Raw genomic sequence first — 17,699 nt, 5'->3', positions numbered from 1 at the left:
GTAACATGTTGTCAGAATGTGATGTGACACTGACGTTGAAATGGATGCGTTCAGGGGCATTGATGATACCCCGATGTTTAATGCTGTGATATTGCACTGATATTACGTCTTGGACATGGGCATGTGGCCTTAATTTATTCATTATTTAACTTAAATATAAGAATGATATAACAAATATGTTGAAATTAAGCAAAATCAGAATTTTAAAATTACGTTACAAGAAACCGGTGCACATACAAACAGTTTTAGCGCGATTTGGAACGTCTCTGCTGTTTTTCGTTGAAATTTTTGCTTTGCATTGTAGATTGCTTTTTTTGCCGACAGTTTACAAATAAATGTTTTTGTATACCTAAATTATCCGTAGGATCATCTCCACAACCATGGAGCCTGATTGCTATCTTGTGGAAGTCATCCACTATCTAAATCCCCATTTAATTTGGGTTCGTAACCCGTCGACCGACACCATGGAGCAAATTGGTGTTTATGGCGTCGTTCCTCTGGATAAGGAACTTATGCTGGATACTCAAGAGATAGAGACGAAGCTCAGCAACACCTGGATGCAGGCGGCGACCTATGTTATGATGAAAGTCTTCATGGAGGCTACGGCAGTGTGGTTTCAGCCAATTTATATACATAGAAGGTAATTTTTTAACTTTATATTTTTCCTGTTTGATACTTAGTAATCTGATCGGTTATGATTGTACTGAGGTTATAAAGTAGGAGAAACTATTCCTATGAGGTATAGATAAGATAAGATAAGAATAGCCTTTATTGACCAAAACAAATAAAATTCATTACATTACATTTAAATTGATTCACATTTCATTTAACATTTTTGTTAAGTAATTTTAATAAATATATTTTTTAATGTTATTGTTTTTTTTTTTTTTATTACTTATTTAGTCTGCCTTCTTGGCATAGGCCTCCTCCAGCTCTCTCCATAGCTCTCTATTCTGTGCTGTCCCAATCCAGTTTACTCCCGCATGCTTCTTGATGTCATCCGACCACCTCCTTATTGGTTTCGGAATAGGAATGTTTTAAAATTATTGAATAAAAACTCCTCTTAAACTGGAATAAATATATCGTTAATCATAACTTGGCCTTTGATCTCATGTGGCATAAATAAATGTTTAACATAAAAATGTTAATTCAAAAAGTTTGCACTGAACTTGTCAGGACTTGCAAAATGAATATGAGAGATATTTGAAAATATAGGAAGAGACAGACAGAGATGTGTCAAAAACCAATGTTTAGTTAGATGTTACTAATGCTCTGGTTTCCTAGGATAGTTGTGCCGACATATAGCAGCCGTCTCTATACAAATACTACAACATCCATATTTAGCCGTATTCTTTAGTATGGAGACGGCCGCTATATGACGGCACCGCATCCTAGGAAAACCGATCTTAACTCACTGCAGATGTGCAGATGGATGCTTCCCTCTCTTGCAGCCATGAGTAGTGCTGCCATTATTAAATTAAAAACCTGCTAGACTTTACCGGACCACTCTGAAATGCTTTAGACGCCTTTTAATTTGAGACCTAAGTAAATGGTTGCTAAAGTCAACTACTCTTAAATACTGCAGCATCCTTTGAGATTTAGGAGGCTGTGTAGGACTGACTTCTCTTTGAATATTCATAAATAGTGTACGGACAAGTTGTGGCATTGAACAGAGCGGGAAATAGAGTCGCCTAGGTGCATTTTATGATTAAATGAACAATAAGTTAGACTGATGATTACTAGTGAAGTGATATGACTATACAAACTTTGAACTATATAACACTGGACACTGTGTGACATAGGCTCATCAGCTCAATAGCTGCTCGCCTATAATTATATAATAATAATAATGATTAAATGATTTTTCGGAAACATATTTATTACACTTTTTAATTCTTATTCAAGTAGTGCCAAAGTTTTTTGACTAAAAATATATATTTTTTGAATGCCTCAATATAACTAGGGGCAAAGGAATTGAAAATTTAAGCTATAGTCTAGAGCAGGGGTCTCCAAACTTTTTTACCTGAGGGCCATATTGCGCCTCAGAATTTTCGCGCTGGCCACCGTCGGCTCGGCGCCGAGGGGGGGTATCTGGTTGCTGCTGTTAGGGCTGAACATCTGGGGCCTGGCTCCCGCGGGCCAGATTGGAACGCTGTCGGCAGGCCGGATTGGAATGCTTCGCGGGCCGGATTTGGCCCATGGGCCGGGGTTTGGACAGCCCTGGTCTAGAGAAAAACCGAGGACGAGGAGCAAGAGAAATAGATTTTATAAGTATAGTAAATATTATATAAAAAAGTTAGTAGATAATAACGACTCTATTTCCCGCTCTGTTCAAAATGCCACCACTTGTCCGTACACTATTCATAAAAGTTCTTTTTAGGATCACTTTGTTGCTTGTACATCTGTCTGTCTGTCTGTCAAGACCCTTTATTTTGAGAATTCGTGGAGATATCGAGTTGAAATTAAGACTATATGCTGAGGTGTATGGTCCCTTGAAGCTGCGAAAAAATCAAACTTCTTAAAGTTAATGTAAAAAAAAATACGCTGTTTATGGGGGGCTGTTCATAAATTACGTCATCTATTTTTGACGATTTTTGACCCCCTCCCCCCCTAAAATCATCCAAAAATCATGCTTCGAATGACCCCGTTTCCTCCTACGTCATGCTACCATCATCCCATGTCCAACTCCAGACCCCCCCCCTAATTTGAAATGACGTAATTTATGATTAGCCCCTGGTGCAAAAAACGTATATTTCTACAATCAAGTGAATCAAAATTGATAGGGTATCCGTTGACCTAGAACCATTTGGCAAGTATGTAATATTGTTATACACTACAAATACAGGGAAACTTCTCAAAACTACAAATTTGTAAAAAAAATTGTACGCAACCCTCGGTGGGCGAGTCCGACTCGCACTTGTATGGTTTTTGTTTCTTTCTCTTCTTTATTTTCTTGTAGTGGTACTTCACGCCACTAGAGCCCGTACCATGAGTCACTGACAGTGTCAAAACCCCTTCGGCCGTCTACGTAACCGGGGTTTCGTAACCTGGTTACGATTGAAGCTTTTTTTTTACTCCTCCGTAACTAGCTTCGGTCACGCACTTTGTTTTACTCGTGCGTAACTAGCTTCGGTCACGCACTTTGTTTTACTCGTGCGTAACTAGCTTCGGACAAGGACTTACTTTACTTTTACGTAACTGGCCTATGTTTCTGGAGTTAGGCAATTTTTGTAAATAATCCTTTTAATCTATATATTTCCCTTACCATATCCAACCTACCCAGGACTGGGAGGAAATAGTTCAGGCGGAAGATAACTTAATTGATTTTAACCGAACGCACTGCGATGATATTATTAGGATAATGAAATTAGGTTTCCTATTGCCGATTGTAAATACACTGCAAGAAATAATATAGATAGTGTGTGTGTGTGTGTGTGTTTGTATACATAATAGTAACCGAGATATTTTTATGTATTAGTTAACTATGACTAAATAATTTTGTTATCCAAAAATATAATCGTGTGTATTTTGTTTGTTTCTTATAACTTAAAAACAAGCACACACTGAGCTGAGCTAACTTGGGATAGGTAAATAAAAGGATTATTTACAAAAATTGCCTAACTCCAGAAACATAGGCCAGTTACGTAAAAGTAAAGTAAGTCCTTGTCCAAAGCTAGATACGCACGAGTAAAACAAAGTGCGTGACCGAAGCTAGTTACGGAGGAGTAAATAAAAAGCTTCGATCGTAACCAGGTTACGAAACCCCGGTTACGTAGACGGCCGAAGGGGTCAAAACTGACATTTACGCTATTGAGAACGTAATTTACTTTCTATACATCTCGTTTGCACTAATATGCGAGTACGAGCGAGATGTATAGAAAGTAAATTAAACGAGCAATTCTTGTTTATATATATATATATATTTCGGGGATCTCGGAAACGGCTCTAACGATTTCGATGAAATTTGCTATATGGGGGTTTTCGGGGGCGAAAAATCGATCTAGCTAGGTCTTATCCCTGGGAAAACGCGTATTTTCGAGTTTTTATATGTTTTCCGAGCGAAGCCCGGTCACCCAGATATTAGAAAGTAAATTACGTTCTCGACGGCGTTTATGTCAGTGCCAAAGTGATGTAGATGGATAGAGAAACTTCATACTACAAGTTAAATTGTATTCTGGTGTAATATTGCAACTTACAAGCCCTATCTTTACTCATTTGTAGACCAGGCGCATGCTAAATTATATAAATTTAACACAACCCTTTATTTTCAGAACCTCTATCTTTGATACCAACATACACAAATACGGTGAGCTTTTAATAGAGAAACAAGATGGTAGGAAAAGGAAACTCTCAAGCTATCTCAGAAAATCCGAAACTGCTCTATATGACGATGCTGCTTTCCACCAACAACTAAGTTCAGGGCTCATTCAAACAAAACTAACTAAAACAGAAACAGATGAAGTGATGAAAGTTATCACTAGTAAATTAAAAGATTATGAATCTGTTGTCTCATTCCAGAAACAAACCGAAGTATACCAAGTTGCTAAAAAGCTAGAAGCACTAACTACAGAAAACTTAAACAAGCATAACAGCAGACTGAAGAAAAATATGACCAACAAAGACATTGTGAACGTCTTAGACAGGAAGTTTAAAGATTTACAACTGTGTAAAGATCTCGATGATGAACCTCAAGGTAGAGCCACTAAAAAGACCAAAACATCTGAAAGTAACTCTTCTTCACGTCTTGACAAACTTAAGAAATTAAGTGCTCAAAATAATGTTGCTAAATACGACGACTATAATTATGCAAAGGCTGAGAATAATAAAGCTTACGATGACTATAATGATTCAAAAGGTACTTATAGTCAGAACATTCATGGATGTCAGATGAATGTAGATGAAGGTACTTATAGTCAGAACAGTCATGGATGTCAGATGAATGGAGATGAAGGTACTTATAGTCAGAAAAGTCATGGATACCAGATGAATGTAGCCGAGCCAAAAAAAATGGCAGCATTACCGGATGAAGGCTCTGTGACAAAAAAATACGAGAGCATCGAGAGATTCGAGAGTTTCCAGCCCAGAAGGAATTCCAAAAATAAGAAGTACAGTAAGTTATATACTTTATATTACCAATTGGCTTGTACAATATTTGTCAAAATATTTGACAGATATGGAGGTCCAAAATTAATAAACTAAACTCATTTTTGTCCTAAAATAGTAACCAATCTGCTTTTTTAATAAATCATTCTTCTTGCAGAAACTTCAACAAATAAACCATCTGAATATGATGTGAAAACACACATGCGAATAGCATACAGCCCGCCCGGCGTCGATAAGTCCAAACTTGCGCTCAAAATTGTACCCATACAACAAGAAAGTGCTAATGAAACATATAAAGTTGACAAAGAAGATGACACTAATGTAATGAACCCCAAAGATTACACTAATATGATGAAACATAAAGATGACATGTACGGCGAGGTAGACTCTAATGTTAACATCACTATCACAAATAAAGATGTATTAAAGAAATACAATAATTTAAATGAGAGTAAATCTGAAGGTACAGAAAATCAAATCAATAGTTTTGCCAAATACAATGATACTGGCAGAGGCGAACAAGGCGTAACAGAGCAGAATAATGAAGAAAAAGCCAAGTCTGATGTTTCCTCAAGTGATGGCAGTGCTTTAACATCCAAGCTCCTTCAAAAGAGGCTTAATATGGTAAAAATAATGAAGAAAAATAGTAGTTCATCTTCAAATACCACAAGCAGTTCGGGAAAGGTAAAAGAGATTGAAGGCAGTTCAACTAATACAACAAGCAAGGACTCTGATGATGATGAAGTGAATGAACTCATTGAAAAATATACCGCTAGTCTTAAAGCTAACGCTGAAATTGCCGAAAAAAAAGACAATAAGACTGTTGATTTAGTTGCCAAGAAAAACAATGTCAACCCATTTCAAAATGTAGACCCAAATCTGTCTGTGTTTGTAGATAAATTAGTTAAACCTGTACTCATGGTGCATACTAAAAACAATTCTCGGATTGAGCCTTTGGTTGCCTTAAGTGACATACCGTTTAATGCTCATGTGCATAATGTGCTCAGAAATATGAATGTTGACCAAGCCATGACCATGCAGTCTGTGTCGTGGCTAAGTGTCCTCAGAGGATTCAGTACCTTCCTCATTGGACCACAAGCGTGTGGAAAGACCATGGGATATTTACCATCAATATGCCGACTTATATCGGATTTTGATAATGATATTGTGAACAGTGTCGGCCCTACTTGTATAATAGTGGCTGCCACTGCCCAATCCGTCTCTGATATTGAGTTTAAGTGTAGGATGCTTCTCGGTACTAAAGAAACAATTTTCTCCTGCTACGCTGGCATGGACTTGTTAAAAATTACCACGTCTTTGCTAAATGGGTGCAACCTTTTCATTTGCACGCCCTGCGTTCTAGTCAGATTGTTGCTACAAACAGATTTTGGTTTGGATCTGCGTCGTTTGACCACTTTCGTACTCGACGATTGCGAGAGGCTCGAAGAGGTGTACAAGAGTGAAATCAAAATAGCGTTGTCCAAAATTAAGCACATGCTGAAAGCGAGAGTCAACAAAGAAGTGAAAGTCCAGTACATTTTGGCTTCGAGAGTGTGGTGTGATTTTATGGAACCACTGGCCAAAAAAGCACCAAACACAGTAGTTTGCATAGGTGCCTTCCAAGAATGTGTGCTTTATTCCAAAGCCAACACTACCGTTGACTTTGTTAAGCCTGAAAACAAGGTTGCAAAAGTGCTGGAATTTGTGCAAAAAATGGACAAAAAGAAGAAGACCATTGTGGTCTGTCGAACAGATGAAGAAGTTATTGAACTTGAAAAGGTTTTAAAAGAGAAGCATGCAGTGGTGTACGCTTGCAATGATGAAATGACGGTTGAAGATCTGAGGAATTTTAATATAACATGGGACCAGTATGCCGACCCGACAATTGGTCCTATTCTCGTGTGTTGCGATGGGAATTTGAGCCATATGAATATCACGGATGCTCACAACCTGGTTCATTATTCCATGCCAGAACTGTTCTCAAGGTTCTGCAAGCGCTTCTCAGTGCTAAATGATAATTATCCTTCTATATTTAAAGACGAAAACGAGAGTGTGGCTATAAGGATCATTATCGAAGAGAGCAACGCAGAGCAGCTTCCGAAAATCTGCAACTTCATCAAACGATGCACTAAAGAATTCCCTCGAAATTTGGATGTTATTTGCAAGGAAATTTTGACCAAAAAGGACATGGTTAAAGCCGCTAATCTCGTGCCTATCTGTGGAAATCTGCTGGCTTTAGGAGATTGCCCTGACTTCTGGTATTGCAGAGAAAGACATACAAGTTCGGAAATTCATGATGAACCCAAAGAATGGATGCCAACTGATGGTGTAATCACTTTTAGGATTTTGCACTACCAGAGTGCAGTTACGTATTCTGTTCGTTTACTATCAAACATTAAGAAAGGAGGCAACAAAAAGTACCCACAAACATACAGTACGCTGTCCTTCAAGATGGGGACATACTTTAGCCAGGAGAGTAATAAGAAACTTCTCGGCGTTCCAAAGATCGGTGACGTCTGCGCAGTGGCGATAAACCAAGACTTCTACGTGAGATGTCAAGTAGTCGACATAATCAATAAATATAGAAACGGTCTACCAAACCATGTATTAATAAAACTCATAGATGAAGAAAAGCTGGAAACCACGCGGGATATATACCTGTACCATCTACCAAAAGAATTTAGAGATGTTGAAACTTACGTAGCTCAAGTGAGCTTAGCAGGTGTTCTGCCAAAAGACAAGGATATAACGTTCTCGGAACTGGCTAAAAACCATATCAAGAAAGGCTTGGAAAAGAATGAAAGCTTGTATATGAGAGGCAAAGTTGTCCTGACGATTGGCAACCGAATATTCGTCGACAACATCGATGTGTGTCAAGACTTAACGTCTATGAACGAGGTCGTGGTCAAAAACAACTTCAAAGAAATGTTGTCAACGCATTCTGAAGTGTTCCCTGATCATATAAAGAAAATAAAGAGCCGTCTGTTCGCCGAGGAAGAAATAACTATGGAGAACACAGATTGTGAACAAGTTGAAGACGTAAAGCCAGTAAAAGAACCGCCTAAAGTACAATGGGCGCATTTAAATCGCGAAGACATGTCGTTGGTCTATTTTACATCGGCAATTGATCCGAGCACGTTTTTCGTACGTTTGGTCAAATTTAAAGACACCATGGACTCCCTCTGTAAAGATATCAAGAAGTACACAGAAGATAAACCTGAGCCACTGAGAGAGGTTAAGGAAAAAGACGTCGTTTTGGCTAAATTTCCGGACAATAAATGCTACGAGCGAGCTCAAGTGGACTGCGTTGAAGGCAACAAAGCAAAATGCTTTTTCGTAGACTATGGAGACTGGAGGGAAGTGCCTTTGAAGGATTTGACGGAAATCCCTGATAAATTTGTGCTTCGCTTACCATTCCAAGCGATTGAATGCAGACTTCTGGGTGTCAAGCCTGTGGGCGACGCATGGACGGACTTCAGCACCAACTGGCTTTGCGACCGATGCGACGTCGAGGACGACCAAGCCTTGAAGAGACTTTATGTCCAATACTACTCGACTGACAAAGCCAAGTTTACCGGCGGTAACAAATATGCAGTAGCATTAATAGACACTAACAATGACTGTGACGTTGTATATAACACACAAATGATCAATCATAATTTGGCTGCTCCGGATGAAAATGAAATCGAGATACTCAATAACATTAATTTCATAAGGCCCGCGGAGAAAGGTCATGAGTCTAATGATGAAGAAGACTGGAGTAACGACGCATACGATAAATCGGCTAGGCTCACTAATAAGCCTATCAGGTCGGTGTCTTTAGTAGAAGACAGTGACACAGACAGTGATAGGTGGAGCGTCAACATGCCTGATGACATAGTGAGTACTTTTAAACCTGATGCGAAATCCCTAGAAATGCCTAAAATCAAATCAGACACATCTTCAATAGCGAGTTCCAACAAAATTGACAATGATTCAGTTACAAGTGAGTTTGAAGTTGTGAAAAAGCTACAAATTAAAGAATTAGACTCTGATGATCTGTCTACTTCAGAAAGCGCAAGTATAACTGAAAAACCAGAATTAATCAAAGAAGCAATTGAAGGCAGAAAACCAAAATTACTGTGGAGACAAAACAAAACAACAGTGACAGTAAAAATCATGTTAGTAGGTGCCGAAAATTACGAATTGAAAATACAAGAAAGAGAATTAAATTTCTCAGCAGACATATATGACACAATTTACAATTTCAAGATAAATTTATACGGGATAGTTGATAAGAATAAATCTACACATGATTACAAAGGACAGTATATACTTGTTAAACTTTTTAAGGTTATGCATAAAAGTTGGTTGACTTTGACCAAGGAGCCTTCTTTAGCTAAATGGATTGTCTATGATCATGATTCCATAGACACATCTTCAGAAGAGGAGGATGCTATAGACGACTCCATTGCCAAAGTTATAGAAAACAATTATCGTGAAGATTCGGATAGTGACTCGTGTTGTGATGATCTGAGTTTCAACTATCCTAGGTAGACGATATGTGTAAATGTAATGTATTCTTAATAGGGAATATTACGCGAAACTCTTCGTAGGTGGCGCCACTCCCACAAAGTCACAATCTAAGGGTCTATCGCAAACGAGTCGAAATTTTTTGAAGTGAAAACTTCTTTAGTGGCGCTGTGCACTTTTTTAGAGGTGGGGAAAAAATGTTAAACTCGCGACAGATCACGTGACCGTAAGAAGGACACGTGACCTGATCGAACAATGTCATTGAGTTTTTCTTTTTTGATTTAAATGCCATCTAGTGAGTTTCGCTCTAACTGGTATTAATATGATGGGCTTAGGGGTTTCAAGTAATGCGACGAAATAACGCTAGATGCCGTTAACCTCGATTATACAGACATTTTGCACTAGTTTATAATATATCTAACCTCTCTATTGCTCTTGCATATTCGAGCGATAAGGAGGCAGATAGCCGAGTTTCGATTTCGCGTTTCCCGGTAGGCCCTTTGTAAACAAACCGCCTTGATGTATCAATGTCATATTTGATTGCCTGTGAAAACTTGTCAAATATCAGTTTGAGGTATAGTATGTATAAATTACTCTATGGTATAAGTACTTACGTCGCTATTACTGCACTCTGGCGGCAAAACATCGCAGTAATACTCCCTATTAAAACAAAGAGAATTTAATCTTCTGTCGAAAGATGGCAGTAAATGTACTGAGGTTTCAAAATTTACCATGACAGTAACTCTCTATACACTCTGATTAAAACTTATATTGCTTTGCTAATACACGATACACGATGTCGATAAAATATAACGAACTCATGTATTTGGGTGAATCAACTTTTTCTTGTCACTCGTTGCCATGGTTACGTTCTCCTGGGTCACTCTTTAAAACCTGATTTTTATGCATTTAAATTCACCAAACACGCTTTTTTGTGATACTTATAAACCCTTTCCATTGAGGGTCGTCTACCAAGCGTGTCAGAAGATGGTGTACAATGACTTCTAACAAACTATGCTACTATTGTCTCTTGGCTGACCGGACAGAATAACAACAAGAAATAGTTGATCCACCCATTTGCAAGGATATTAGAAAGAAACAATAGTTATTTGTTTTACAAGGGGGCAAAGTTGTTGTTTAACCGCTCGTGCTAATTTTGATACCCGAGCAAGCGAAAAATTACAAAATTGAACCACGAGCGTAGCGAGTCGTTCAAAAAATGGAATCTTGATCGTTGCAAGGGTTTCAAAGCACGAGGGTTAAAGAAAATTTTGCCCCCGAGTGAAACACAAAAATTTTTACCACACCAACCCGAAGAAAATATTAACTGTAAGATATCAAACAAAATCAAACCAAATGAATGTTATTAAATATTTATCATTCAAAATCATCATTTAGAAGTCAATTCTACCAGCAAACATAAGAACACAACTCAAAATTTCCATTTGATTACTTTGCCTCACATGTGAATAAAATGCAACTTTGCTATCCGTTTTTGAACAATCAAGAGAGCCTTTACCAGTTGGTGTGGTGCAAAAGATATTACTAATTATGTGGTAAAAAGTGTTTAATACATTAAACAGTGCCAATTTTTCTACCTTTTGATAAACATAAGTCTTACAAAAATTTCTTCCGCTACTCATAGTTTAATGTCTGGAAGAGATGGTTTTTTAGCGATAAGATCGCTTGTTGTTTGATTTTAATTTTACTTTAGGTATGCCCTGTTTTTCTTTTATTATTGAGGTGTGCAATAAAGAGGATTGGCTATGTGTGTGAGTTGTGTGACTTGGCGACTATATGATATGAGACACATTTGACATGATTTATTTGATACTAGCGACCCGCCCCGGCTTCGCACGGGTTACACAGAACCTTAACAAATTATACACCTAAACCTTCAAGAATCACTCTATTGATATGTGAAAACCGCATGAAAATCCGTTCAGTAGTTTTCGAGTTTATCGCGAACATAACATACACACAAACAGACGCGGCGGGGGACTTTGTTTTAAAAGGTGTTAGTGATTTGACGTGTCAAATACATATGTACATTATGTACATACATAGGGGTCAAACTGAGATCCTCCTTTTTTTGAAGTCGGTTAAAAAGACGTGTTCACAAAGGAAATAGGTACTATTAACTCACATTTCTAGACGGGTCTAACGCGAAATTTACATTTTCAAATCACCCATTATGTGTAGTGGGTGGTTTGAAAATGTGATGTCGACCCCAAACTTTTTCATACACTTTTCGTCGGGTAGTTGCACAAATCTCTGTTTTGACATTTTGCTGGGACATCAGTTAGCCGCGACCATGACCAGTGAAACCTGTGTCGAAACGTCGGTAAATAAAGGTATGTGAATAAATTTCGCGTTAGACCCGTCTATAAATGTGAGTTAATATGTGTTCAAAACGCGAAAGTTTTAAATATTATATTGAAATAGGTACTAGTTTTTTTTCCTAATGGTCGCCGGTCTTTCAGTTGCCAAAATTTCCTCACCACGGACTTTGCACATAGCCAATTGGTAATGCCAATGTATTGTTAATTTTGTATCAAGCAGTAACGTCTACGAACGAAGCTATTAACGCTCTTATACGGTAGATGTCACCAGGGCCTCCCTAAGGATCACGGTGGAAATAATCGCTGTATTGGGTAAGGTCTTGGTAGCTCAGATGGCAGAGCACGGGGCTAGCGATCCGGGGGTCGTGGGTTCAAGCCCCGCCCAAAACAGTGAATTCTTCTGCTTTTAATTTGTTTTTAAGCTTAATGTATTTTTGTCATGTAGATGGTGATACATATATGTTTGTTAGTTAGTATTTTTTTTTTGTTTTTACTGTCTTAGATTCTATTCGCATACAAATATGTGGGTATGCAACTATGCAAGGGGTCTAGCCTCGTCCTGCCCAATGTGATTTTTAATGGGCATATTCCATTTTTAGCAATTTATGATTAAAAAGCCTGGATAGGTTCAGGTTACACTGAAATTTCTTTTTTTAAGTAAAACGTGAAACAAAGGAAAATCGACTCTATTTTCCAGATAATGTGGTTTAAATTTCAATGGCGCAAGACGAGGCCTACCGCGAAGTACGTTCGACGTGTTGCCTCTGTCGCACTTGTAAATCCGTATGTAAGTGTGACAGGGAGGCAACACGTCCAACGTCGCGGTAGGTCCTCAGAACAAAGTGAGTGTCATTGTAAACGTCATATTTTCATGACATTTGACATTCATTAAGACACTGCCACACTATGTCATATGGAAAGTTAGCTTGGTCCTACTGTAACCGATTGATTTCTTCATGTTTTATTGTTTTTTTATCTGTAAGATGATGAGTAAATAGTTATTTGTTTTACAAGGGGGCAAAGTTGTTGTTTAATCCCCTCGTGCTAATATTTATACCAGAGCAAGCGAAAGATTCCAAAATTGAACACGGGCATAGCGAGTGGTTCGATTAAATGGAATCTTGAGCGTTGCGAGGGTTTCAAGGAATTTGCCCCCGAATGAAACACAACATTTTTCACCACACCAACCCGAAGAAAATATGAACTGTAAGATATCAAACCAAATTAATGTTATTAAATATTTATCATTCAAAATCATCATTTAAAAGTCAATTCTACCAGCAAACATAAGAAAACAACTCAAAATGTGCATTTGATTACTTTGCCTCACATATGAATAAAATGCAACTTTGCTGTCAGTTTTTGAACAATCAAGAGAGCCTTTACCAGTTGGTGTGGTGAAAAATATATTGATGGCAAGATGACATGTCCGCCTAGTAGGTATATGGATTTATGGTTACAAAGTCTGAAAGTTAGTCTGAAAGTTGGTCAGTTGTCGAACATTGAAACAATCGTACACAGTGAAACTTTGCGATATCTCGGAAACTAGGTGTTATCAACTAGTGCCGTCTGTCAAGCAAGGGCAGGCTCAAGGACCCCCAGCACCTCCCCAATACGCGAGCGCGCCTCGGAGAAGGAGCACGTTGCTACGAGCGTTATTGTGAATTCGTGTGACAAAAGTAATATTTTTCATTTATGTTTCGCAATTTTTTACCAAGATATAGAGTCTAGTTTGGCGTTATTTAATTTTTTGTTGTATTCTATGTGTATTAAAGTTACTTTGGAGCTAAATATTTTTAAATTTCTTTCACTCTTTGGTGCAGTTTTTTTTAATTGTTTAAAAAAACACCCCCTAGTCTCACAATGAAACATATTTATGTAGTAAACAATGAAACGTGATGTTCACTGAACACCAGTATTAGTACACGTACACAATGAAACAAACTCATTATTTTTTTAATTAATTAAAGGCTATGTGCGAAATTTATGAAACTAAAATACCATGAAAATTGATAATAATTTGTCTATCATATGACAAAAAATATAAGATACTTAACTTTAGAAATGGCTGAGATAGGTATGTTGAATGTTTCATTGATGGCAAGGTTAAGGTCACATGTCTAACATTGAAACAGTCGTTTATAATCACTATGTTGCAAGAAAGTGTATGATATCAAGCATGGAGATGCTTAAAACCCTCCCGCGTCCACCTAGTTGGCAATCATGCTCCGTGGACATAAAAGGCGCCTTTGTCGCAGCATGCCGTAAGTGCCGACCAGATTTTCGATTCACAATGAAACTTAGGTGTACGTACAATGAAACAAGTCTTTCGCTTTTAGATATTTCAGCAATCTTATAACGATTCCATATTTTGGAAACCTTTTAAATAACAAATTTCAGCCTACCACTATTTTCTCCTTTCCTTGAAAGGATGTATGTATTAATGTAACTTATTTATTACAACGTTTCAATGTTTATTAAGGATGTTTCATGGTAGACTATATATATTACATCTGTTTCACTGTAAAAATTAGAGTGTTTCATTGAAAACATGCACAAGTACACAATGAAACAAAACTCATTTTTCAAAAAAGCTTTATAATACAGAAACTGTTAAAAATAAGTAGAAACCAAGAATATATGATATATGATAGCCAAATAAATTGTTTATCTTCATACGAAATATCACACTCATAACTTTAAAAACACCAGAGATAGGAAGGCTTAAACTTTTAGTGTTTCATTGATCAACAACTAACCCTACACCCAAAGCATTTAGGAAATTTCATTATAATTAGTCATAAGTAAATAAAACAATTTTAACGGATTACAACACGTATTTAATTTAAACGAATGTTATCCTAAGTCCTAATATATACTCCTAAATACTCCTATAGTAGTTTATGCAACAGTGATATAATAAGGGTTCTTAAAATTCAAGGGTCGAAGTTACAAAACGAGACGTAGTCGAGTTTTGTAAAAAAAGACCCGAGAATTTTAAGAACCAATTATGAGCTGTTGTATACATTACTTTTTCTATGACAGCTGCAGCAAAAAAAAAAAAAAAAGAGTTATTATTAAAAAAAAGAGTTATTATTAAAAAAAAGAGTTATTATTTAAAAAAAATTGAGTTATTATTTAAAAAAAAAAGAGTTATTATTTAAAAAAAAAAAGAGTTATTATTGTAAATGAAAACATACCTCTTTCAATCAAGATGATCGGAACTTGTATCTTTAAAAAAAATAAAGCAGTTGTATTATACTCATAAGATGACTGCTAGCAGTCATCTTATGAGCCTATAGACAAAGCATTCAAATGACATTGCTTTAGATATCACTGTCAGTCATTTAATTGACATATTTAAGTGCTGGAGTAGAAAAATGTATTTTTAGGTATTTAAAACAGCATAGGTACGGTGACAGATGTCATCTCCATACAATTAAATTTATAATATAACCCTTTAACCGCCGTAGACTGATATATATAATATAAGACATACAAAATCGGGCTCATTTCGCCGCTGTCTGATAAATAAGACAAAACTTCGTGTGACTTCGTACCCCCCGGCGACACGAGCACGCTCGATGACGTATTCTATGGCGGTTAAAAAGTTAAAACGCAAAATCACGGTTAGTTCCGATTACGTCCGATACGGTCCGATTCGCCGGATTTAATTTAGGGCGTCACAATCCGAGTAAAAGAGAATCGGGAACCAACCTCTTTCAAAGTTCACCGTACCCATGCCGTTTTAAAAATACTATAGCACGTCCGGGCAAAGGCAAAAATAATTATAATGCTGCCTTCTACCCGCAACTTCGTCTGCGTGGTATAATGATGATTGATAAAAACTACCCTATGTCCTTCCCCCGGGCCTCAAACTATCGACATGCCAAATTTCATCTAAATCGGTTCGGTTTAAGCGTGAAGCTGAAGAGTTAACATTAACTGCTAGCGCCTCGCTAGGGGAGTTCACTGTTCGTAGGGAGCGTTCAAGTATTACGTAACGAATTGGGGGGGGTGTGTCTTGTAAAACGCTACGATGCGTTACAGGGGCGGGAGGGCGTGTTTGAACTACGCGTTACGTAACATTGTTTTTTAGCCCTTCAGAACTTTTCGTCACTTTATGGTACTTTACGCCACATAATCGTGGCCTTTAGGTAAAAAAATGGTCACTTGGTGGTTACGTAACGTTTTACTAGGGGGAGGGGGGGTACAGAAAAACGTTACGGCGCGTTATATGGGGGGAGGGGGGGGGGGGTCAAAAATGTCCAAAAATTGCGTTACGTAATACTTGAACGCTCCCCGTAGGCGCTTTTCGCTACATACGGTTTTTCCCGTGTTATCACGCTCGTAGCGTGTAGCTCGCGCTGGCATTGCATGTGTTAACAGACAGACAAATTTACTTTCACAGTATGTGTAGGGAGGAGGCTTTGAAGTAAAAATGAGTGATGAAATAAAACAACACGTCTAACATAATTCAGTTTAATAATATTATTCATAATCAATAATCATACAATGAACAAAGACTTATACAAACACCCAACAAAAACTTAATATTTATAATACTTAACACATTAAATGATTTAAAGTAATATTTGCAAAAACGTTTATGTTCCTACAGTTGTACACGGAGCGGGTGACTATGGAAATTCCCATAAGTTACCCATTTTTATTGCTCTTAGTGTAAGGCCTGAGTGGACGCTCGAGTTGGGCGTGCAGCGGGGCGGGGCGTGCGGCGTGCATGTCAAACAAATGCAAGCGTATAGGAGCGGCCTTAGTGCACGCTGCTCACATCACGCGTGAGCCCGACGCCACGCTGCACGCCCCGCCGAACGCTCCGCTTCGAGCGTCCACTCAGGCCTTACACTTAGGTGTACCTACTCGTAGATCTTACCTAAACAATATGACGTTTATTTTGTTTCAATATTTCTGACTCGATAGTTAAAATCGCTGCAACCAATAGTGGGACTATCATTTTACACCGTTTACAATTGATGACTTTGTAAGATATACTATACCTGCCTATATTATATGTGACGTTATCTATGAAAAGGGACCTTATTGTCGATGGCGATTACGCCATTGCCCATTATTAAGAGCCAACAGGAGCTAAGATTTAAATATTTTAGGTAAATATACCCGTCTCGCTAACGGAAGCGGCTCCTAAAACTAGTGCGATAAGGACAAGGCGAAAAATCCTGCGTAAAAATCTCAAAAATCGAGGTTTCGTACTCGACTGTTTCCTCCTCCAAAACTTAACCAATCGTAACCAAATTTGGAAATCTAAATGATTATGACATTATCTGTGTCGGACCGTTTTTCTTTTTTGACTAATTGATGTCAGTTTTGAATAGCACGCCTCTCATTGCGGCATAGTCAATTAGGCCATTTTGGCCATTTTTGAAGGGCTCTAGCGCCTTAAAAAACAAAAATATCAAAAAAAGCAAAACGGTCCGACACAGATATTGACAATATTAATCTGTGTTGAAAAAATCATTGCTCTAGCTTCAAAACCCACGGAGGAAACAGTCGAGTACGTTTGTATGGAGAAATGACCACTCCTGTTGGCTCTTAACGATGCTCTGATATAAATACAATGCTGCGCGAAGCTGTGCGGCGTAAGCGCCATCGACAATAAGGTCCCTTTCCATAGATAATGTCCCATAATTATACACTAATACAGTCGACATAAAAAGTGCTTCTATATAGAACCTTGTGTATCTAAGTGTACTTATCAAACTT

At 37.8% G+C, this 17,699-nt stretch overlaps 1 protein-coding gene across 1 annotated transcript; it reads left to right on the top strand.

The window, feature by feature from the left end:
• Window positions 1–315: 315 nt before the first annotated feature.
• LOC134658955 (putative ATP-dependent RNA helicase TDRD12) lies at window positions 316–9,664 on the top strand. The gene is made up of 3 exons (XM_063514562.1): window positions 316–640; window positions 4,272–5,110; window positions 5,261–9,664. Exons 1-3 carry the CDS (start codon window positions 381–383, stop codon window positions 9,637–9,639), a joined length of 5,478 nt encoding a protein of 1,825 aa, XP_063370632.1. The 5' UTR covers window positions 316–380; the 3' UTR covers window positions 9,640–9,664.
• Window positions 9,665–17,699: the final 8,035 nt, after the last annotated feature.

Source organism: Cydia amplana, chromosome 24 (assembly GCF_948474715.1).
Source record: "Cydia amplana chromosome 24, ilCydAmpl1.1, whole genome shotgun sequence".
Lineage (NCBI taxonomy): Eukaryota > Metazoa > Arthropoda > Insecta > Lepidoptera > Tortricidae > Cydia > Cydia amplana.
This window is presented reverse-complemented; position numbering and strand designations above follow the sequence as displayed.